Source organism: Lithobates pipiens, unplaced genomic scaffold, assembly GCF_037356315.1.
Source record: "Lithobates pipiens isolate NorthernLeopardFrog02 unplaced genomic scaffold, aLitPip1_a1.2 Scaffold_8, whole genome shotgun sequence".
Classification (NCBI taxonomy): Eukaryota; Metazoa; Chordata; class Amphibia; order Anura; family Ranidae; genus Lithobates; species Lithobates pipiens.
In genome coordinates, this window is record NW_027507903.1 from 17,185,710 (window position 1) to 17,209,918 (window position 24,209).

Consider the following 24,209-nt stretch of genomic DNA (forward strand, 5'->3'; position numbering starts at 1 on the left):
CACATGTTTGCTGTGTCCCCCACATGGCTTCTTGCACGGCGCTCGTGCATGCGCAGTGGGTGCCCAGCTAGTGCCCACAGTTGCAATGCCGTGATTGGCCACTCCTCTCGGCGGCACCGGCATTGCAACTGTGGGCACTAGCTGGGCACCCACTGCGCATGCACGAGCGCCGTGATTGGCCACGTAGTCATCTAGTACCTGTTACGTATCCCAGATGACTGATGGGAGGGGGCAGAGCTGAGTCCTTCCTGTGCTGAGGGGAAGTGACGTCAGGAGCCCAGGCACTGAAAGAGGCAGACTACGAGGGACCCCCTAGCTTTTAGAGGTGAGTTAAAAAAAAAAAAATTTTTTTCAAAATGTTTTTTTTTTAGGAATTTTAACCATTTTTTTTTTTGTGTGTGGGGAACACCACTTTAACCAAATGGGCGTACCTGTACGTCCCTTTAAATTTGCCGCCTCGCCATCGGGGGCGCGCCGGCGGCGGCGCGCTCCCGCGCTGGTCGGGACCCCTGTGAGTCCGGTCGTGGGACCCGCGGACTCGATCGCCGCGGGCATACCCGCGATCGTCTCACGGAGCGGCCGAATGAAGAAATGCCGTTGTAAACAGCATTTCTCCATTCTGCCTAGCAACTAGTGACGCTGATCTCTGCTCCATGTGATTGGAGCAGAGATCAGTGTTCACTAAATTAAAGCCCAACCCCCCCACAGTTAGTAACACACCCCTAGGAACACTTAACCCCTACACTGCCACCCACTGGTTAACCCCTTCACTGCCAGTGTCATTTACACAGGAATCACTGCATTTATATAGCAGTGATTACTGTATAAATGACAATAGTCCCAAAAATGTGTCAAAAATGTCTGTTGTGTCCGCCACAATGTCGCAGTCAAAATAAAAATCGCTGATCGCTGCCATTACTAGTAAAAAAATTAATAAAAAATTAATAAAAATGCCATAAAACTATCCCTATTTTGTAAACGCTATAACTTTTGCGCAAAGCAATCAATAATCGCTTATTGCGATTTTTTTTTTTTTTTTTTTTTTTAATTTTTTTTTTTACCAAAAATATGTAGAAGAATACGTATCGGCCTAAACTGAGGGAAAAAAATGTTTTTTTATATATTTTTGGGGGATATTTATTATAACAAAAAGTAAAAAAGAATGCGTTTTTTTCAAAATTGTCGCTCTATTTTTGTTTATAGTGCAAAAAATAAAAACCGCAGAGGTGATCAAATACCACCAAAAGAAAGCTCTATTTGTGGGAAAAAAAGGACGTCAATTTTGTTTGGGAGCCACGTCGCACGACCGCGCAATTGTCAGTTAAAGCGACGCAGTGCCGAATCGCAAAAAGTGGTCTGGTCTTTGACCAACAAAATGGTCCGGTCTGTAAGTGGTTAAAAGATGAAATTAATATATGAGATAGACTAATTACATGCAAAGCAAGATAGTTCAAGCCATGATTTGTCATAATTGTGATGATTACGGCTTAAAGCTCATGAAAACCCCAAATCCACAATTTCAGAAAATTATATGCAATCAAAAAAACAAGGATTGTACATAGAACAATATCGGACCTCTGAAAAGTACAGGCCTGCATATGTACTCAGTACTTGGTTTGGGCCCCTTTTGCAGCAATTACTGCCTCAATGCGGTGTGGCATGGAAGCGATCAGCTTCCATGCTGTCCGGGACTCTCTTTTCTGATTGGCTGAGATACACAGTGGGCGCCATTGCTCAATCAAAGTCGGTGAGCCATTGAGGAGAGAGAGAGGAGGCGGGGGCCGGGCTATGGCTCCGTTTCTGAATGGACACACAGAGCATCGGCTCGGCTTGGGTGCCCCCAGAGCATTTTACTTGCTCTGGGGGCACTGAGTGGAAGGGAGGGACCAGGAGCACAGATGAGGGACCCGAGCAGAAGAGCAAGACTTTAGTATCACCTTAAAGCTGATTGGTTTCTATGCAGAGTTGCACCAGATTTTGCACACACCAGTTTTAGTAAATAACCCCCCCACTGTGTCTAATCCATGCCTCTCCATTTCCTCTGTGTTGCATCACAAATGTGGAATAGATATTGTGATGAAAACGCATCTCTTCCGTTCATTGCACTGCCTGTTTGTGTCTGTGTCTCATCTAATTACTGTGAATCTCTTGTCCGCAAACAAATTGTGTTTTTGGCTCTCCAAGTATTTCTTTTTTACTTGCTGCTCATTGTTGCCCCTTAGTTAAGTCTTAAAAAAACAAAAAAAAGCCCCCCCCCCGCAGATAGTGTGCCAGTATTTACTGCATACTAGCACATTATGACAGATTTACCTGTAAAGTGGATGTGTCCTAGCGGTGCGCTGTCACTGCTGCAGGTCTTCCTTTCGGGTTTGCACCCTCCAGCCACTTAACCACTTGAGGACCGCCTCACGCCGATATACGGCAGAATCTCACGGCTGGGCACAATCACGTACCGGCACGTGATTCTTTAAGTGCCAAGCCGTGGGATGGGAGCGCGCCGCCGGCGGCCCGCTCCCGACCCAGTCCTGTGCTCCGTGACCGCGGGACCAGTGGACTTGATCGCCGCTGGTGTCCTGCGATCAGGTCACAGAGCTGAAGAACGAGGAGAGGTCTGTGTAAACAAACCTCTCCCCGTGCTTCCTACTGTGGCTGTCACCGATTGTCTGTTCCCTTTTATAGAGAAGGACGATCAGTGACGTCACATGCCAGGCCACGCACCCCTACAATAAAAAAAAACACATCACGTCATACATAACCCCTACACTGCCCCCTAGTGGTTAACTCCTTCACTGCCAGTGTCATTTACACAGAAATCAGTGCATTTAAATAGCACTGATTGCTGTATAAATGGCAATGGTCCCAAAAATGTCCGATGTGTCCGCCATAATGTTGCAGTCACAATAAAAATCACTGATCGCCACCATAACTAGTAAAAAAAAACAATTTTTATATAACTTTTGCGCAAACCAATCAATAATCGCTAATTGCGATTTTTATTTTTATTTTTTTACCAAAAATATGTAGAAGAATACGTATCGGCCTAAACTGAGGGAAAAAAAATGTTTTTTATATATTTTTTATTTCCTAAAAATTTTTTTTATAGATTTTCGGGGGATATTTATTATAACACAAAGTAAAAAATATTGAATTTTTTTCAAAATCGTCGCTCTATTTTTGTTTATAGCGCAAAAAATAAAAACCGCGGAGGTAATCAAATACCACCAAAAGCTCTATTTGTGGGAAAAAAAAGGACTCCAATTTTGTTTGGGAGCCACGCCGCACGACCGCGCAATTGTCAGTTAAAGCGACGCAATCGCAAAAAGGGGCCTGGTCCTTTGGCTGCAAGTTGGCCCCGGGGCTTAAGTGGTTAATTGGCTAGGCTGTGATGTCACTCCTGCGCATGTGTATGCGAGTCACAATTTCGGAACAGCGCTCTTAATCCATGACATACGCAAGTGTGCTGTGTATTAGGAGCACGCTGCACATGCGTTGGTGACGTCACCGTCCACTACAAATGTGTAAATTTAGGAGATATTCACTCTGCCTACAGGTAAGAATTATTTTAGGCTTATCCTTAAAGTGATTGTAAAGGCAGAAGGGTTGTTTTTTTTTTTTTTTTTTTTTGATCTTGATGCATTCTACGCAGTAAGAGAAAAAAAAAACCTGTGTGCAGCGGCCGCCCTCATACTTACCTGAGGTCCATCTCTAGATCCAGCAATTTTTGCAGGAATGTCTCAGCTGCCTGGGACTCCCCTCCTCATCAGCTAAGACAGCAGTGCAGCACCATTGGCTCCCGCTGCTGTCAAAGATGGTCAGCCAATCAGGAGAGAAAGGGGGCGTGTGCCGGCCTGTGGCTTGGCCTCTGAATGGATACCGGGAGCTATGACTCGGATCGGGTGCCCCCATAGCAAGCTGCTTGCTGTGGGGGCACTTTACAGGAGGGAGGGGACAAGAGAGCTGCCATGGGGCCAGAGAAGAGGAGGATCTGGGCTGCTCTGTGCAAAACTGTTAGATAGAGCAGGTAAGTATAACATTTTATTATTATAAAAAAATAAATTAAAAAAAAAGACTTTAGTATCACTTGAAGTAGATGTGAACTTTATTACGACTTTAAAGGGGTTATAAACCCTCCGTGTTTTTTTTCACCCTAATGCATCCTATGCATGTGAAAAAACACCTCTCCATTGTTCACTTTAGCACACTAACCGATACACCCACTAAGTAAAGAACTTTTCTTTTCATACATTTTTTTTCTTTACATATATTTCTATGTTGTCATTCAGCAAAGATTTATTGATAGGGTTGCGGAAATACAAAATCTTTTTTTTTTATAAATAATGTTTTTTTAAGAACTACAATAAAATCTTCAAAGTTTATGCTGCTTTATTTAGAAAATATATTTAGAATGTTTGTATCGTCTGATGATGACGTCGCCTTCAGGCTTCATGCACAGGAGACGCTGTTTAATACGTGTTCAGATGCAGTTGGACACTTTTTTCAACTGCCCCTGAACTCATCCAATGTTATCCCTGGTGTCCATGCACACAGTCTCGTTTTTTGCCGTTTTTATGCAGTTGCATTTAACCTCATTTTTCCAGAAGCAAAAAAATGGGTTCAGACGCAAAAGTTTCCACGTTTCAGACGCAAAACGCTACCGCGTTTTGCCACGTTTTAGTTTATAAGCGTTTTTAAAGGTGACCTTTTTTTTTTTACATTAAAAATCTCAAAAATTGTTGCAAATGATGAAAAACCATTAAAAATATTTTAAGCAATTGCAAGTGGACAATCCACAACTTGTGGCAAGTGACATGGCAGGTGGCAAGTGACGTGGCAAGTGGACAATCCACAACTTGTGGCAAGTGACATGGCAGGTGAAGTGGCAAGTGACATGGCAAGTGGACAATCCACAACTTGTGGCAGGTGACGTGGCAAGTGCACAATCCACAACTTGTGGCAGGTGACCTGGCAAGTGGACAATCCACAACTTGTGGCAAGTGAACAATCCGCAACTTGTGGCAGCTGACATGGCAAGTGACGTGGCAAGTGGACAATCCACAACTTGTGGCAAGTGACATGGCAGGTGAAGTGGCAAGTGACATGGCAAGTGGACAAGCCACAACTTGTGGCAAGTGCACAATCCACAACTTGTGGCAGGTGACCTGGCAGGTGACGTGGCAAGTGGACAATCCACAACTTGTGGCAGGTGACGTGGCAAGTGAACAATCCACAACTTGTGGCAGCTGACATGGCAAGTGACGTGGCAAGTGGACAATCCACAACTTGTGGCAAGTGACATGGCAGGTGGCAAGTGACGTGGCAAGTGGACAATCCACAACTTGTGGCAGGTGAAGTGGCAAGTGACCTGGCAGGTGACGCGGCAAGTGGACAATCCACAACTTGTGGCAGGTGACGTGGCAAGTGGACAATCCACAACTTGTGGCTGGTGATGTGGCAAGTGGACAATCCACAACTTGTGGCAGGTGACGTGGTAAGTGACGTGGCAAGTGGACAATCCACAACTTGTGGCAGGTGACGTGGTAAGTGACGTGGCAAGTGGACAATCCACAACTTGTGGCAGGTGACGTGGTAAGTGACGTGGCAAGTGGACAATCCACAACTTGTGGCAGGTGACGTGGCTTGTGACGTGGCAAGTGGACAATCCACAACTTGTGGCAGGTGATGTGGCAAGTGGACAATCCACAACTTGTGGCAAGTGGACAATCCACAACTTGTGGCAGGTGCCGTAGCAAGTGACACGCTAAATACAAGTACACTGCTGCTGCTACTCACTCTGGTCTCACAAAATTGCTGAAATAGTTAATAATACTGTTTTTTGAGCTTCTAGACGCAAACGCGGTAAATCGCGGCAAGACGGGCGTTTCTAAACGCCGGTTTCAGCTTTTAAAAACGTGTCCAGCAGAGTTTGCATCTGCGTCTGGTGTGTATGAAGCCTTATACATGTTCCACATTGTGCTTTGCTGTCTCAAAATGTATTTCTACAGCAGGTAAAATTATGTATTGAACATGTCACCATTTTTCTAGGAAAACATACAGTGTCTTGCAAAAGTATTCACCCCCTTGGCATTTTTTTCGTGTTTTGTTGCCTCACAACCTGGAACTAACATGGATTATTTGAGGATTTGCATCATTCAATTTACAGAACATGCCCACAACTTTGAAGATGTTTTTTTTTTTTATTGTGAAGCAAACAACAAATAGGACAAAATAACAGAAAAAGTCAATTCACCCCCCTAAAGTCAATACTTTGTAGAGCTGCCTTTTGCGGCTATCGCAGCTCCAAGCCACTTTGGATAAGTCTCTGAGTCTTGCCACATCTTACCCCTGGGATTTTTGCCCATTCCTTCTTTCAAAACTGCTCCAGCTCCTTCAAGTTGGATGGTTTACGCTTGTGACCAGCAATCTTTATGTCTGACCAGAGATTTTCTATTGGATTGAGGTCTGCGCTTTGACTAGGCCATAGGTGCTCAACCTGTGGCCCTCCAGTTGTTGCGGAACTACAAGTCCCATGAGGCATTGCAAGGTTGACAGGTACAAGCATGACCCCCCAAAGGCAGAGGCATATTGGGTCTTGTAGTTTCGAAACAGCTGGAGGGCCACAGTTGAGCACCCATGGACTAGGCCATTCCAACACATTTACATGTTTCCCCTTAAACCACCCAAGTGTTGCTTTAGCAGTGTGTTTGGGGTCATTGTCCTGCTGGAAGGTGAACCTCCGTCCTAGCCTCAAATCACACACAGAGTGGTACAGGTTTTGCTCAAGAAAATCCCTGTATTTAGCACCATCCACCTTTCCCTCAACTCTGACCAGTTTCCCAGTCCCAACTGCTAAAAAACATCCCCACAGCATGATGCTGCCACCACCATGTTTCACAGTGGGGATGGTGTTCTTTGAGTGATGTGTTGGGTTTGTGCCAGACAAAGTGTTTTCTTTGATGGCCAAAAAGTTCCATTTTAGTCTCATTAGACCAGAGCACCTTCCTCCATACATTTTGGGAGTCTCCTACATGCCTTTTCGCAAACTCAAAACTTGCCGTTTTGTTTTTTTGCTGAAAGTAATGTCTTTCTTCTGGCCACTCTGCCATAAAGCCCAACTCTATGGAGCGTACGGCTTATTGTCGTCCTATGTACAGATACTCCAGTCTCTGCTGTGGAACTCTGCAGCTCCTCCAGGGATACCTTAGGTCTCTGTGCTGCCTCTCTGATTAATGCCCTCCTTGCCCGGTCTGTGAGTTTTGGTGTGCGGCCGTCTCTTGGCAGGTTTGCTGTTGTGCCATGTTCTTTCCATTTAGTTATGATAGATTTGATGGGGCTCCTAGGGATCATCAAAGATTTGGATATTTTTATAACCTAACCCTGACTTGTACTTCTCAACAACATTGTCCCTTACTTGTCTGCAGAGTTCCTTGGTCTTCATGGCAGTGTTTGGCTAATGGTGCCTCTTGCTTAGGTGTTGCAGCCTCTGGGGCCTTTCGAAAAGGTGTGTATATGTAATGACAGATCATGTGACACTTGGATTGCACACAGGTGGACATCATTTCACTAATTATGTGACTTGGTTGCACCAGAGCTTTTTATGGGCTTCATAACAACATGTCAATCATCAGTTTTTTATTTCTAAAAAATAGTTTTTAATGTACCGGTATATATTTTTCTAATTTTACTTCAAATTAGGCTATTGTGTTCTCATCCATCACATATAATTCAGATTAAAAAAAATTGATCTAAAGGCTGTAATGTAACAAAATTAGGTAAAACACCAAGGGGGTGAATACTTTTGCAAGGCACTGTATTTCTAAAGGTGCTATTGAGATGGAATTTTCACCACATGTCGTTAACGACCCATGCAATCCATACATACAAAGACACCAGAACAAATAAGTTCGAAATCCTTTGTTGGTAATGACAGCTCAAGACGCCTCCTGTATGGAGAAACGAGTCGCATGCGTTGCTCAGGTGTGATTTTGGCCCAATTCTTCCACACAACCCGTCTTTACATCTTGAAGGTTCTGTGGGTCTCTTCTATGAACTCTGATCTTTAGTTCTTTCCATAGATTTGCTATTGGATTCAAGTCAGGTGATTGGCTGGGCCATTCTAGCAGCTTTATTTTCTTTCTTTGAAACCAATTGAGAGTTTCCTTGGCTTTGTGTTTGGGATCATTGTCTTGCTGAAATGTCCGCCCTCGTTTCATCTTCATCATCCTGGTAGATGGCAGCAGATTTTTATCAAGAATCAATATCTTGGTACATTTTTCCATTCATCCTTCCTTCAATGATCTGAACTTTGCCGGTGCCGTATGGTGAAAAACAGCCCCACACCATGATGTTCCCACCTCCAAACCTCACTGCTGGTATGGGGGGTGTTTTTTTGGGGTGATGTGCCATGTGACCTCCAAACATGGTGTGTATTATGGCATCCAAAGAGTTAAATTTTGGTCTCATCTGACCAGACTATATTCTCCCAGTATTTCACAGGGTTGTCTAAATGTTGTGCAGCAAACTTTAAAGAGGAAGTAAACCCTGATCAGTTTACTTCCTCTTTGATTCCCTGCAAAGGTAAAGCATAATGGACTACTATGCATCGCATCACATCGCATAGTAGTCCATTATGTGTCACTTACCTGACACAGGAGACAGCGAAGTCACCGCTGTCCCCTGTAGTCCGGCGCATCCATCTTCTCAGTGGGTCTCGCCGCTCCGCCGCTGTCATTCGGCGAAGCCGTGATGACGTCACTCCTGCGCGGCATAGTCGCCGTTGATGGTGCCGCGCTCAGTGCGCCTGCGCGCCGCTGTCGACAGCGGTGCCTGTCTTTCGGCAAATATCTCCTAAACTGTGTAGGTTTAGGAGATATTTCTTGGACCTACAGGTAAGTCTTAATCTAGGCTTACCTGTAGGTCAAAGTGTGTTGTAAGGGTTTACAACTACTTTAAATGAGCTTCACCATGCTTTTTCTTCAGCAATGGAGTCTTATGTGGTGAGCATGCATATAGGACATGGCGGTTGAGTGCATTACTTATTGTTTTCTTTCAAACATTTGTACCTGCTAATTCCAGGTCTTTCTAAACCTCTCCACAAGTCGATTTTTATTGTGAATGCAACATTAATGCGGACACATCGGACATTTTTGACACATTTTTGGAACCCTTGTCATTTATACAATGTTATACAATGCAATCAGTGCTATTTAAATGCACTGATTCCTTTGTAAATGACACTGGCAGTGAAGGAGTTGACCACTAGGGGGCAGTGTAGGTGTTATGTATGACGTTGTTTTTTTTTTTTTTTATTGTAAGGGGGGCGTGGCCTTGCTTGTGTCATCACTGATCGTCTGTTCCCTTTTATAAGGAAAGACAATTGGTGACAGCCACACTAGGAAGCACAGGGAGAGGTTTGTTTACACAGACTTCTCCTCATTTTTCAGCTCTGTGACCCGATCAAGGGACACCAGCGGCGGTCGGGTCGGCTGGTCCCGCGGCCATGGTCACGGAGCACAGGACCGGGTCGAGAGCGCGCCGCCAGCGGCACGCTCCCGACCCACAGCTGGGCACTTAAAAAGCCACGTACAGGTATGTGATTGTGCCCAGCTGTGCCATTCTGCCAACGTACATTGGTATGAGGCCGTCCTTAAGTGGTTAAATCAATAAATATGATACAGATTAGTAAATCATGATTAATACATCATATCATAATAGAATTAATAACATAGTAAACAAAGTATCATGTGATAAAATTAATATCAGCAGTACATCCAGAATAGTCACAGGCACAGTGAACATATTGTATTAAATAATTGTTGACTTATCCAAATAAAACCCAGGGTAAAGGCATGGTTGCTGTGACATGACATCAAATATAAAATCTCTACGCGTTTCGTGGATTTGTATCCACTCATCAGGAGTGGCTAACTGGGGAAGCCTAAAATGAATAATATATAGATAATTAATGTTCATTAACACATTGCCGTCACCAATTAATATCCTATATATTATATTGCATGTCCCATCCTACCCGAGTGGTGTGTTTCATATACAGTTCCAATTCCCCCCCCCCCGCCCTAAATTTTCCCTTTTATTTTCCACAATGCCATCAGTATGTTTTGCAACAATGCGGTTGCGAAGGTCATCATGAGATGTTCTTTGTGTGACGCCTTGGTAATGAGACGCCTTTTTATAGGCCATCAGTTGAGACTGAACCAGCTGATATTAATTTGCACTGACAAGGGGGGCAGAATTGCTTTCTAATTACTGATAGATTTCAGATGGTGTCTTGGCTTTCCATGCCTTTTTTTTTTGCACCTCCCTTTCTTCACACGTTCAATACATTTTCCCTGTGTCATTGCTTTTTATTACACAGAACTTTATTTCTGAACTTATTTGTTTTGGTGTCTTTTGTATGTATGGATTGCATGGGTTATTACCGACATGTGCTGGAAACTTCATGTCAATAGCACCTTTTAGAAATATATTTACCTAGAAAAATGGTGACGTGTTCAATACTTATTTTACCCGCTGTAAGTAAAGAAAATATATCATGAACCACATGATTGGTGTATTGGAGGGACAGAAAGTTGCCACTACAAACCCCATTAGCACCCCAAAGTTGACCACATAAGACTTATTTTGTTCAGACTGTGGGCTGAACAAAAGAAATAAAAAAAAAAAAAAAAAATTACTCCTTCCACACTAAATAGCACGGATGGACTCCTCTCATGCTGCTGTAATTGTATTCTGTCAGCTGGTTCAGCTACCTGTCGGCATACCCAAACAGTGCCTCCATCTGATTGGCTGCAGGCACTGTTTAGTTGTCAGTTTTCTGTCCGGCTCTTTCAATCTTTAAATCAAAGGATATTGGGCAGTGTGGCGCCAAAAGGGCCACCCGTTGATCACATTTTTGCCAGGAACTGGCTGAGATTATATCTGATAAAGTTTCTTGTGGATAATACCGGTGGTGTGCGACCCTCCTTTTCAACTTGCATAGAATTACATTATTCTTATTCTAAGCAGAAGTTCAGAGCAAACCCCCCCTTCACTTCAGAGGTCAAGTGCTCCCCCCCCCCCCACCATCAGTCAAGAGTCCCTTACATCACAGTGCACCCCCCTTTCCTTGTGCCCCTCCTCTTACATCAGATGTCAAGCGCCCCCCCCCCCCACCACCACCCCCCTCAGAAGTCGAGTCCCCCACCCTCCTTCACAACAGTGCACCCCCCTTTCCTTGTGCTCCTCCTCTTACATCAGATGTCAAGAGTCCCCCACCCCCACCACCATCAGAAGTCGAGTCCCCCACCCTCCTTCACAACAGTGCACCCCCCTTTCCTTGTGCTCCTCCTCTTACATCAGATGTCAAGCACCCCCCCACCACCATCAGAAGTCGAGTCCCCCACCCTCCTTCACAACAGTGCACCCCCCCTTTCCTTGTGCCCCTCCTCTTACATCAGATGTCAAGCGCTCCCCCCCCCCCACCACCATCAGAAGTCGAGTCCCCCACCCTCTTTCACAACAGTGCCCTTTCCTTGTGCTGCTGAGGGTGGAGCTGGAAAGCAGAAAGTGCCAAGGGGGTGCTGCGGCTGCACAGAGAGGAGCAGGATCTGTAGGAGGAGTTCTGTCCTTTTCTTTGCTGCCATGGGCACAATAGTTTATTGCAGGGAAGGGGGGGGGGGGTGTGCTTTTTGGCATCTCTGGATTTTCTAGGGGCGATGGTTTATCGGTATTGCTTTAAGGGGGTTTTACCAGGGTGATGCGTGCAGGCCGCATCTTGATGTTTTGAAGATTTTATAGACCCCCCCCCCCCCCCTCTCGATCCCTCCATAAAGAGTACCTGCCACTGCTTATTACTGTCAGAATAGATGTTTACATCCCTTGTGACAGCAATGAGTGATTAAAAAAAATATTAATATCTATATAATAATTTAAAAAAAAAATTCTATATATATATATATATATATATATATATATATATATATATATATATATATATATATATATATATATATATATATTTTATTTTTTATTTTTTTACACAGTCCTTTTTATAATATTCAAAAGGACTGCGTAAAAATGTAATGTACATACTATACTATCGGCACCTCATTTTGGCTGTTTGCCTGAAAAGGTAGTCGAAAAATCGATATCGTATCGGCCCTGAAAAATTGATATCGGTGGATCCCTAGTATTTTTATGTTGGCTCGGGCAGTACTGGATTCTGCAGTCTTCGCTTTTATATAACACTTTGCATCTGAAGGAAGCGGACTACGTGTTCACATCTGTTACACGAGGTCATTTCACTGATTACTAACTGATAAAGTTGCGTTTTCTCACCTGGAACAATCAACAGACATGAAGACGTCATGACAAGGGAGAAATGTACACCAACACCCAGAATTATTTAAAGGGTAACTCCACTTTCGTGGGGAAAAAAATGCAAATACAATTATACACGCTATAGTAGTCATTGAATGTTATTTAAATGTACCTTTCCTTTTCAATCTGCAGCGCTGGAATTTTCTGTAAAATGGGATATGACAACTTGGAGGTGTTCTGTATACAGAGGGTGTACAGAATGCCACACCCCCGAATTGTAATTTCCTACTTGTGTGATTGTCTCACTGATTTTCCCAGAAGTCTGCATTAAGATGCAAGTCAGATTTTTGGGCATCCCCTGCAACAAAAATTTTATTTTTGGTTAACTATTCCCAAAGGCAAATCACATCTAAAGGGATGTAGACCCTGTCACTTTCTTCATTAGAACCTTGTAAGTGCAGCAGCTGATTGATAATTTAAAAAAATCATTCCCATTAGATTCACTTTCCACATGGACACAGCTATTTCTTCAGAATTAGAAAAGGTGGGAATCTGCAACAAAGTTTATTAAAATCCTTATTGAATCAAAGCTTGACTTCCTTGTCTGCATCATTCCCTTAGCTGAGATAGTCAGTCTGCTTCCAGTCCCAGTTACAGCAGTCAGGACTACTACATGCTTCGGGGGGGGATTGGGGGGGGGGGGGGGGGGTGGAGCCGTCACACGGCTCCACTGCTAGCAGCTATTAAAGCCACTAGCAATAATCGCATGTAAAATCTGACAGGTTCGTGGTACCCAAGTTGATCGATCATTAAACCTGGGTACATTCATGCCTTGCTAAACTGACTGAGATTCGAACCGTCTATGGCCGGCTTAAGGCGGTCTTCTGCGGCGAGGTCCGACGGAAGTAGGGAACAGGGTACCTGTCAAAAACAGGTACTCGCTCCTCCCCCCGCCCCAGATAGGTGCCAAGTGTGGCCGGGGGGGGGGGGGATAAGATAAACAGAAGTTCCACTTTTGGGGGGAACTCTGCTTTAAGGCAGGACACCGGTTCCTTGACTGGCGTACGTCGATGTGCGTCGGCAGAATGGCACGGGCAGGCAAATGGGTGTACCTGTACGTCCCTTTAAATTTGCTGCCCTGCCATCGCGAGCGCGGCGTGCTCGCGTGCCGGTCGGGGCCCCCGCAAAGTGCCGCTGCAGCTGCGCTTTGCCGGTGGTATAGCTGCGCTGCCCCATTGAGTTCAATGGGTAGGAGTGGTGAATACACCGCTCCTTCACCGCTCCAAAGATGCTGCTAGCAGGACTTTTTAGCACCGCTCTCCGGCTTTCATACTTTCACACTGGAATGAAAAACGCCTCAGTGTGAAAGGGGCCTTAAAGTCTAAATCTTTTTCTGACACTTGTTTCTTAAGTTAAAATCAATATTTTTTGCTAGAAAATTACTTGGAGCCCCAAACATTATATACAGTGCCTTGCGAAAGTATTCGGCCCCCTTGAACTTTTCAACCTTTTGCCACATTTCAGGCTTCAAACATAAAGATATAAAATTTTTATTTTTTGTGAAGAATCACCAACAAGTGGGACACAATTGTGAAGTGGAACGAAATCTATTGGATTTTTGAAACTTTTTTAACGAATAAAAAACTGAAAAGTGGTGCGTGCAAAATTATTCAGCCCCCTTTACTTTCAGTGCAGCAAACTCACTCCAGAAGTTCAGCGAGGATCTCTGAATGATCCAATGTTGTCCTAAATGACTGATGGTGATAAATAGGGGGCTGAATACTTTCGCAAGGCACTGTATATATTTTAGCAGAGACCCTAGAGAATAAAATGGCAATTGCTGCAATATTTTATTGTATTTGCCCAGCGGTCATTCAAACGCAGTTTTTTTGGGAAAAAATACACTTCAATGAATGAAAAAAAAACGAAACAGTAAAGCTAGCCCAATTTTTCTTTTGTTTTAATGTGAAAGATGATGTTACGCCGTGAGAATCGTGATCTATCTTCTAAGCAAAAAAAATTGTGATTCTCATTTTAGCCAGACTCTTGCAGCTCTAGTGCCCAATGCCCATAAGTGGCAGCCACTTGTGGGTGCCGCCCAGCAGTGGCAGCCACTTGTGGGTGCCGCCCAGCAGTGGCAGCCACTTGTGGGTGCCGCCCAGCAGTGGCAGCCACTTGTGGGTGCCGCCCAGCAGTGGCAGCCACCTGTGGGTGCCGCCCAGCAGTGGCAGCCACCTGTGGGTGCCGCCCAGCAGTGGCAGCCACCTGTGGGTGCCGCCCAGCAGTGGCAGCCACCTGTGGGTGCCGCCCAGCAGTGGCAGCCACCTGCCAGTGGCAGCCACCAGTCGGTGCCCATCCATTAGTGCCAGCCATCAGTGCTGCATATCAGTGCCACCTAATCTGTATTGTGCTTTGAAAACTGTCACATGACATAAAAAAAGAGAATTGGTATTGGGGAATACTTGGGAAAAAAAGTCTCGGTACTTGTACTCGTTCTCAAAAAAAGTGGTATTGGGACAACCCTCGTATTGGGAGCACTTGGGCGAGGACTGATACTCAGATGCCTGGTATCGGTACATCTCTAACTGCCAGTAATCTCTTTCAATGGTTGATTTAACGGAACAAATGAGAGCAGATAAGAAGTTTCACGCTGTAGAGAATAGGGAGCTCCTAATAATGTTGTGTGCCTGCAAACCAGAGATAATGATTACATTCCCTCCGCTATACCCAATTATTTTCCATAATGACCATTATTTCCTGTAGGGAGAGATAACTGTCACATGGCTGAAAATAATGACAGTTACAGCAAATAGACCGTGCTAATAGATCAGTGAAGTCAATGGAGCCTTAATCCAGAATCTGGCAGACTCGGCGGGAGCGTGTTATTATCCAATTAGTGAAGTGTTGAATGCCGCGTTCTATATTTAAGAATTGCTTCCTTGTGATCGTGATTGCCCATCGATTGATTCAGAGCTGTTTTTATTTCTATCTTCCCTAGAGCCCCCTCCGACAATGCGTCTAAAGGGACCCTCTCATTCCTTCCACCCGCCCACCGGAGTCCATACCTCCCTTGGAGCCCATGTCTACACCTTTACTAATGGAGCGGCGGATCTGGACAGCTCGTCTGAAGAGGAGCTCGATGTTATGGAATTACGAGCGAGGGGCGGAGAGCTCCAACGCCGGAGCGCTTTGCGGGAGAAGGCCAGCGATGTGGTTTTCTTGGAGCGAACCATCACAGAGGAGGACAGCCTGAACAAGCTGGCGCTGCAGTATGGGTGCAAGGTAATGACTGGGCTTAGCCTGGACTCTGTTGGGTGTTATTAACAGGGATTTGATGGATTCAATAAGGTTTTAACCACTTGAGCTCTGGAAGGTTTCACCCCCTTTATGACCAGATAATTGCGCAGTCATGCAACGCTGTATCCAAACAAAATCTAGATACCTTTTCTTTTCCCCACACTAAAGATTTCTTTTGGTGGCATTTGATCACATCCTGCGGTTTTTTTTTTTTTTTTTTTTTTTTTTTTTTTACATTTATTTATTTATTGCTTTTTTCGGAAATTCGGAAAACCAAAAATGCGGATTTTCAAATTGCAGAATTTTCGGATTTCTGGATTTTCGAACTCCTAATTTCAGGTTTTTTGGAAATTCAAAAATCTGAAAAGAAATAAAATCAGTAAAATTCAAAATAATAACTATTAAATTTATAGGTATTGGAATTTCCTTTCAAATTTGGCTGTTTGTGAACATAACGAATACAAATGTACCTGAAGTAGCGTATTATCCGAAATAACGAATTCCGCATCTAAACAAATAATAAAAAGGTTTTATTATTATTGTTATTTATTATTATTATTAAATCATTTTGTTTAATTTGTTTAGATATGGCATTCGATATTTCATATCATTCGTAACTTCAGATAAATTCGTACTCCTTACCTTCACTAACAGCCAAATTTGAAAGGAAATTCCAAAAACTATAATTTAATATTAGTTTATTATTTTCGGGGTTTTCGAATTTTCAGATTTTCATTCTTTTTCTTGGATTTTCACATTTCCAAATTTTAGAATTTTTACATTTATGAAATTTAGAATTTTCAAATTTCCTAATTTCGAATTTTCACATTTCGAATTTTCACATTTCGAATTTTCACATTTCGAATTTTCACATTTCGAATTTTCACATTTTGAATTTTCACATTTTGAATTTTCACATTTTGAATTTTCACATTTCGAATTTTTGAATTTTCACATTTCGAATTTCCAAAATTCTGAAATCCCCCCCCCCCCCCCCCAACTTCCTCTGAGTGACTACAGCAGATACCAGTGGCTCCTATTGCTGTGTCTAAACCAATAAGTAGAGAGATCCTCTGCTCTTGTGCACATTGGTGGTTGGAGATGGGTCTCGGGTAAGTATTTCAGGAGGCTTTTTTTTTCACCTTAACTAGCTGCCGACCGCCTACTGCACTTGTAATGTGGCAGGTTGGCTCTATTGCGTGAAACGATATACCTGTACATCATTTTGTGCAATAGACATTGGAGGGCGTGCGGGCCAACAGAGGCGCAATTGCGTGCTGATTGGCTCCCCCTCTGTCCAATCAGTGGGTCTGGGGGACCGATGTCCGCCGGCCACCCGCAATCCTTCCCGAGAGAGGCAGAACAGCGGTCTGCCTATGTAAACAAGGCAGATCGCCGTTCTGCCAGGGGAGAAAATAGAGATCTTGTGTTCCTGCTAGGCAGGAAAACGGATCTCTGTCTTCATCCAGTCAGAGAACCTCTCCCACACAGCAAGCACCAGCTAGGCACACATTTAACCCTTTGATTGCCCCTGATGTTATCCCCTTCCCAGCCAGTGTAATTAGTACAGTCACAGTGCATATTTTTAGCACTGATCACTGTAATATTGTCACTGGCTCCCAAAAAAGTGTCAGGTGGCACAGTCGCAGTCCTGCTAAAAATCGCTGATCACAGCCATTACTAGTAAAAAAATAAAGAAAGAAAGAAAAATGCTATAAAAATATCCCATAGTTTGTTGATGTGATAACTTTTCCACAAACCAATCAATATACGCTTATTGGGATTTTTTTACCAAATATATGTAGCAGAACATTATGTTGGCTGAAATTGATGAAGATATTTGATTTTTAAAATAGTTTTTATTGGATATGTATTATAGCAGAAAGTAAAAAATTGGTGTTTTTTTTTTTTTTTTCAAAATTGTCACCCATTTTTTTGTTTATAATGAAAAAAATAAAAACCGCAGAGGTGATCAAATACCACCAAAAGAAGCCTCTATTTGTGGGGGAAATGAAAGACATTAATTTTATTTGGGTACAGCGTCACACAATCATGCAATTGTCAAAGTAACGCAGTGCCATATCGCAAACAATGGCCTAGTCTTTAAGGTTGTAAAATCTTCTGATGCTGAAGTGGTTAATAAAAAATTAAAAAACGTACGGTTTGCCCAATTTTTTTTGCATAATGGGAAAGATGATGTTCTGCCGAATAAATAGATACCTAAGATGTCATGGTTTAAAATTGCGCACACATGGGGAGTGGTGACAAACTGACGAGTTCCTCCCAAAAGTGGAAGCTCCGCTTATCTGTCTTGTTCCCCCCTAAACCCCCCCCCCCCCCCGAACGGTGCTTCATTTGGCGCCTTGCGGGGGGGGGGGGGCGGGTACCTATTTTTGCCAGGTACCCCTCCCCACTTCTGAGAGATCTTGCCTCAGGAGATCACTCAGAAGTTCAGCCCCCGCCCCCCCCTACTCCTCCTTCCCCATTCAGAAGGCGCAGCACAGTAGGGAACGCGCTGTGAAGCTGCAAGGCTTTTACGGGTTACCTGTTTAGAGTTACAGAGGAGGTCTTGTGCTAGAATTATTGCTCTCCCTCGAACGATCGCAGTGATACATCACATGGGTGGTTTAACCACTTCAGTACCGGGCACTTTTGCTCCTTCCTGCCCAGGTCAATTTTCAGCTTTCAGCGCTGACTCGTTTTGAATGACAATTGCGCGATCATGCAACACTGTACCCAAACCAAATTTTTATCATTTTCTTCCCAGAAATAGAGTTTTCTTTTGGTGGTATTTGATCCCCACTGGGGTTTTTATTTTTTGCTAAACAAACTGAAGCCCAAAAAAAAAAAAAATTTTCTTTTTGGTTATTAAATTTTGTTTTCTCCTTCATTGACGGGCAGTGATGAGGCGGCACTGATATGTAGAATTGAAGGGGCACTGACAGGCAGCACTGATGGGCAGGTACTGATTAGTTACCGACAGGTGTTACTGATGGGCACTGATTGGCACTGTGGTGGGCTCTGGCACAGTTGTGCGTACTGATTGGCACTTTATTGGGCACTGACAGGGGGTTATGATGGAGCACTGACTGGGCATGGATTGGCAGCTTTTAATTACATCTGATGGGGCTGTGCTGATAATCAATGTGCTGATTATCAGCACAGACCCCACCTCTGCCAGGGAGAGCCTCCGATCGGCTTTCCCTGTCAGTGCGAACCAAAGAATGGCGTTTACCAGCACTTCCTGGTTCATGCTGTAATCGGCTGTGATTGGTCACAGGTGATCACGAGGTAAGAATCCTCTGACAGAAGCTTCACAATTGGAGATGCGGCATGTCAGACTGACACTGTCAAAAAGACCCCAGATCTCTCATTTACCTTTTAAAAGCAAAAGGAGGAACCAGAAGTGATGTCGGAGGTCACTCTGGTCCTCCAAGGGCATAGAGCCGAGTGGGGGCTATCTTGCCCTTACTCGGCTTCCTGCTAGCCATTGGCCGCATCGGATCGGTTTCGAGTTTACCTCACGGCTCTGGTAAGCTTGGAAACCACCGGGAAGTGGTGAGAGGGCACCTCTTTCGCCGCCTATAAAAGTGACCCTGTCGTGAATTTGTCACTGGGATCACTTTTATCTTAAACCTGACCGCCTAACAAAAGAAAATACAGAGGTTATGGTAGCTAACTGCTGCCATAACCCCGGTATGTAGCGTCAATGTAATGACGTAACATTTACAGTTTGGTGGTTGGAAAGTGGTTAATATACACTTATTGGGGTTTTTTTATTTCTGTTTTTATATGAAGGACATGTAGCAAGATGCATTTTGGCCTAAATGTATGAAAAATTGTGATTTTATTGGATATGTTTTATAATAAAATCTTTTTTCTATTTTTTCCTTTATTAAAAAATGTTAAACTTGATAAAATACCACCAAAAGAAAGATCTATTTGTGTGATATACATTTAATTTGTGTTCAGTGTTGCATGACAGAGCAGTTGCCACCTAAAGTAGCTCAGTGCTGAATAGCAAAACATGCCCTGGTCATATAGGAGGGTAAAACCTTTCCAGAGGTCAACAAGTGGTTAAAAAATGTATTTGCCTGGGTGTGTCTCAAATGCTTTTGTCACGTTTCCATGTTACGTTTTTTTTTTTTTCCTCCTTCAGGTCGCAGACATTAAGAGAGTCAACAACTTCCTGACAGAGCAGGACATGTACGCTGTAAAGACGATTAAAATCCCGGTGAAGGTGCATGGGATTTTTACAGAACATAACGAGGTACTCGACGCACAAACCTCCAGGTCTGCAGATTCTCACGACGTTGTCGCCGAGCCGCCGGGTGATGACGGCAATGGCTCTGAGGACCACAGGGACATAAGTCAGTACTTCCAGGAGATAGACCAGAACATCGAGGAGGCCTCACAGACCCAGGAACTGCTCGGGGAATCTTATGGCTCTGACTGTCCCCAGGTGACGCCTGTACCCCGACCGAAAGACTCCTATCTGGGGGCAGACTGGGGTATCCGATGGTGGAACGCCGTTTTAGCCATGCTTTTAATTGGGATTGTTTTGCCAGTATTTTATATTATCTACTATGAAAGATCTTCAGAGAAACCCTTTCACTCTGCCAATGGCACGGCGAGTCAGGTAAACGCAAGTACCCATTTTGAGGGATAGACACCCCTACAGGATACGCCCGGACCTCTGGATGCTGGAGGACAGGATGCAGGACTCTTCGGCCCCCTTCTCATGTCACTTTATATCCTGATGGGAGCCCCCCCCCCCCCCCCCCGGAGCAGAAAGCACAGTATTGTTCAGAGGGGCAGGGGTGTCTGCATAAAAACCACCAACAAGCTCTTTGGACAAGAAACTTGTCATCAGATTAAAAGAGAAATATGGACAGACTTTTTCTTGGCTGTACGTCTCTTTTGGGTCTTACTTTTTGTTCTCCTATGACCCAGAATTAGCCCATAGTTTGCTATTGCCCGGAGCAGAGAAGGACCCCGACAATACTGTTAGGATCCACCCAGCTGCCTGATTTGAAAGCTGGCTTCACCTTTCCAGAGAGTCAGCTGTGCCCTCTCTAGCCTGGTGCTCCAGTAAGGAGTGGAGAATGGTGACTGACTGGCGTTGGAGCCAGTTGTGCTCATCCTAGCCTGGTGCTCCAGTAAGTAGGTGAGAGCACTGAATGACTGGCGTTGGAGCCAGTTGTGCCCTCCCTAGCCTGGTGCTCCAGTAAGGTGTGGAGAGCGGTGACTGGCATTGGAGCCAGTTGTTTGCTCCTTAGCCTGGTGCTTCAGTAAGGTGTGGCGAGCGGTGACTGACTGGCGTTGGAGCCAGTTGTTCCCTCCCTAGTCTGGTGCTCCAGTAAGGTGTGGAGAGCGGTGACTGGCATTGGAGCCAGTTGTTTCCTTCTTAGCCTGGTGCTCCAGTAAGGCGTGGCGAGCGGTGACTGACTGGCGTTGGAACCAGTTGTTCCCTCTCTAGCCTGGTGCTCCAGTAAGGCGTGGCGAGCGGTGACTGACTGGCATTGGAGCCAGTTGTGCCCTCCCTAGCCTGGTGCTCCAGTAAGGCGTGGCAAACGGTGACTGACTGGTGTTGGAGCCAGTTGTGCCCTCCCTAGCCTGGTGCTCCAGTAAGGTGTGGAGAGCGGTGACTGGTGTTGGAGCCAGTTGTGCCCTCCCTAGCCTGGTGCTCCAGTAAGGTGTGGAGAGCGGTGACTGGTGTTGGAGCCAGTTGTTCCCTCCCTAGCCTGGTGCTCCAGTAAGGCGTGGCAAACGGTGACTGACTGGCGTTGGAGCCAGTTGTGCCCTCCCTAGCCTGGTACTCCAGTATGGACTGGAGAGCAGTGACTGACTGGCGTTGGAGCCAGTTGTGCCCTCTTTTCTAGCCTGGTGCCCCCAGTGAGCACTGGAGAGCAGTGACTGACCGTCACTGCTCTTCATTCCATTTAGGCCAAAAACTGAACGATCAGCGGTCATGTAATCCCTCTTGGGGCTCGTTCACATTCGTACTTTGCTCTCTGAAAAGTAATCTGTGTCGCCTCCTCACAGCCTGCTTTAACCCCTTGATACCTGTACATGGCTGTGGGGTGCGTACAAAGCTGCCCCATTCACTTGAATAGATTGCGTTTGGTGGGTGCTACATCCGCTGAAAGCAACAGAATATATTTATAATAGGTATAATAATAGGTATAATTCCTGCTGTGGCTGCAAAACTTCATGGCCATGGCATGTGTAGATCCCCCCGGCCTCTGCAGCCAGAGGGGGGTAGAGGCTGGGGAGTGGTAAAAGTTGTGGCTTAAAGTGGAACTTTAGTCAGAAAATGAAGTCCTGCTAAATGACTTTGGGCTGGCCGTTTTGCAGGTATAGTTATATAAAACATTAAAAATAAGTGTCAAAAATCCAGTAATATGCGGTCTCACCCTGCTCTGCACATGCTCAGTTGCTCTCTATTTTTCGGCACTGTCAAATTTGTAGAGGCCGATCTACTTGACCGCCTTAAAGCGCATTGAAACCCTCCTACCCTTTGCAGCCATGGAAGCTGCTTCTGTTTGATCTGCAACTGCCATGATGCTGCACATGTGATCAGTTACGACCCCAGCCATTTGATAGTTTGACAGTTTGGTTGAGGACTAGAGGTCGACTGATATGGGTTTTTTCTCTGGCCGATGCCGATATTTAGAAATCGTGGCGGCCGATGGCCGATATATGATGCCGATTTTTTTTGGGCCGATATGTTAGGCCGATTTTTTTTTATTTTTTTTTTCCTTTTTTTTTTTTCCCCCTTCATCTCATAAAATCTAAGTTGGACACCTTTCACACTGGGGTGTTTTTAGGGCGATTTTGGGCTAAAAATAGCGCCTGTAAATTGCCTTCAAAACGGCACCCATGCAGTCTGTGTGAAAGCCCAAGTGCTTTCACAATGAGGAGATGCGCTGGCAGGACGTTAAAAAAAAAAAAAAATCCTGCAAGCAGCATCTTTGGAGCGGTGTAAACCGCTCCTCCACCACTCCTGCCCATTGAAATGAATGGTCACCACTGCTGAAGCACATGCAATGCAATTTTGCAGCAGTGCTTCACTGCCCCGCTAGCAGCCGAATAGCGGGGCTAAAATGACGGTAAATTGCTGCTAAAACTTGCAGCGTTTTACCGTCAATGCCTGCCCGATCCAGTGTGAAAAGCGGCCTTAAAGAGGAAGACCCTGATGGGTTTACTTCCTCTTTCATTCCCTGCAAAGGTAAAGCATAATGGACTACTATGCATTGCATCGCATAGTAGTCCATTATGTGTCACTTACCTGACACAGGAGCCAGCGATGTCACCGCTGTCCCCTGTAGTTCCGAGCGTCCATCTTCTCGGTGGGTCTCCGTGGGTCTCGCTGCTCCGGCACTGTGATTCGCCGGAGCAGCGATGACGCCACTCCCGCGCATGCGCACGGGAGCCGAGACACGTGGCATTGCGCGGCATCTTCGTCATCGACGATGCCACGCTCAGTGCGCCTGCGCGCCGCAGTCTACGGCGCATGCGCCGTAGACAGCGGTGCCCGTCTTCGGGCAAATATCTCCTAAACCGTGTAGGTTTGTGGAGATATTTCTTGGACCTACAGGTAAGCCTTAATCTAGGTTTACCTGTAGGTCAAAGTGGTTTGTAAGGGTTTACAACCACTTTAATAAGTGATGCAGAAAATTTCTTACACATTTATTAAACAAAACAAACCTCCAATCAGTTCACTTGTATGTATAATTTAGATTAAAAAAAAAAAAAAAACTATTAAATACACAAAAACAGGTACTCAAAACTTTTGGACGAAAAAAAAAAAAGGGGCTAACTTGCGTTTGAAAGACCTCTGCGCAAATACCGCGTCACATAAAATATTGCAACAACCGCTATTTTATTCCCTAGGGTCTCTGCTAAAAAATATATATATATAATTTTTGGGGCTTCTGAGTGATTTTCTAGCAGAAAATACTGGATTTTTACTTGTAAGCAACAAGTGTCAGAAAAGATTTAGTCTTTAAATGGTTAAACTGAGAACTTCTACACAGGGAGTTCAGTCCATTGAAGAAGGAACATTGTATCTCTTTGATCTTTTCTTGGCAGCCTGCCCAGAGAGGAGGAAAGTCCTTCACTGATGTCTTCAGGCAACTTACATTGACTTCTATTACAGAAGTCTTTTGCAAGTCCCGTCGGCTTTTTTAATAGCACAATCGGCCGATGCCGATTAATTAAAAAATGCCAAATATCGGCCGATATATTGGCCGGCCGATATATATCGGTCGACCTCTATTGAGGACACAAGCAAAGGTGACAGTTGACAATCCTGGCATTCCAGGAATACAAATGTTGTTTGAAACCATTTAAAATGATGGGTTTAGTTCCGCTTTATGATTTACTGCTGCTCAGGGGCTCTGAGCTTCAGCAAAATGGCAGCCTCCAGCAAGAAGAAACGGGAACGATGCTGGAGGGAATTTACAGCACACAATCATTTTGGTAGCATAATTATTAATGTAGAATGTATGTCCCTTGCTAAAGAACATCATTTTGTTATCAAGTTATGGGCAAAGTTCCACTTTAACTACAGGGTTTTACTGCCCCCCCCCCCC

General features: G+C 44.6%; 1 protein-coding gene across 1 annotated transcript in view; it reads left to right on the top strand.

Annotated features, from left to right (window-relative positions):
* The window catches only part of LOC143963668 (lysM and putative peptidoglycan-binding domain-containing protein 4-like), a 29,851-nt gene extending 9,342 nt beyond the window's left edge, over nt 1-20,509 (top strand). The window contains exons 2-3 of the mRNA XM_077473377.1: nt 15,314-15,597; nt 19,772-20,509. Coding sequence (XP_077329503.1) covers nt 15,328-15,597; nt 19,772-20,281 — 780 coding nt within the window. The 5' untranslated portion in view covers nt 15,314-15,327 and the 3' untranslated portion in view covers nt 20,282-20,509. The remainder of the gene's footprint in view (nt 1-15,313; nt 15,598-19,771) is intronic.
* Nucleotides 20,510-24,209: the final 3,700 nt, after the last annotated feature.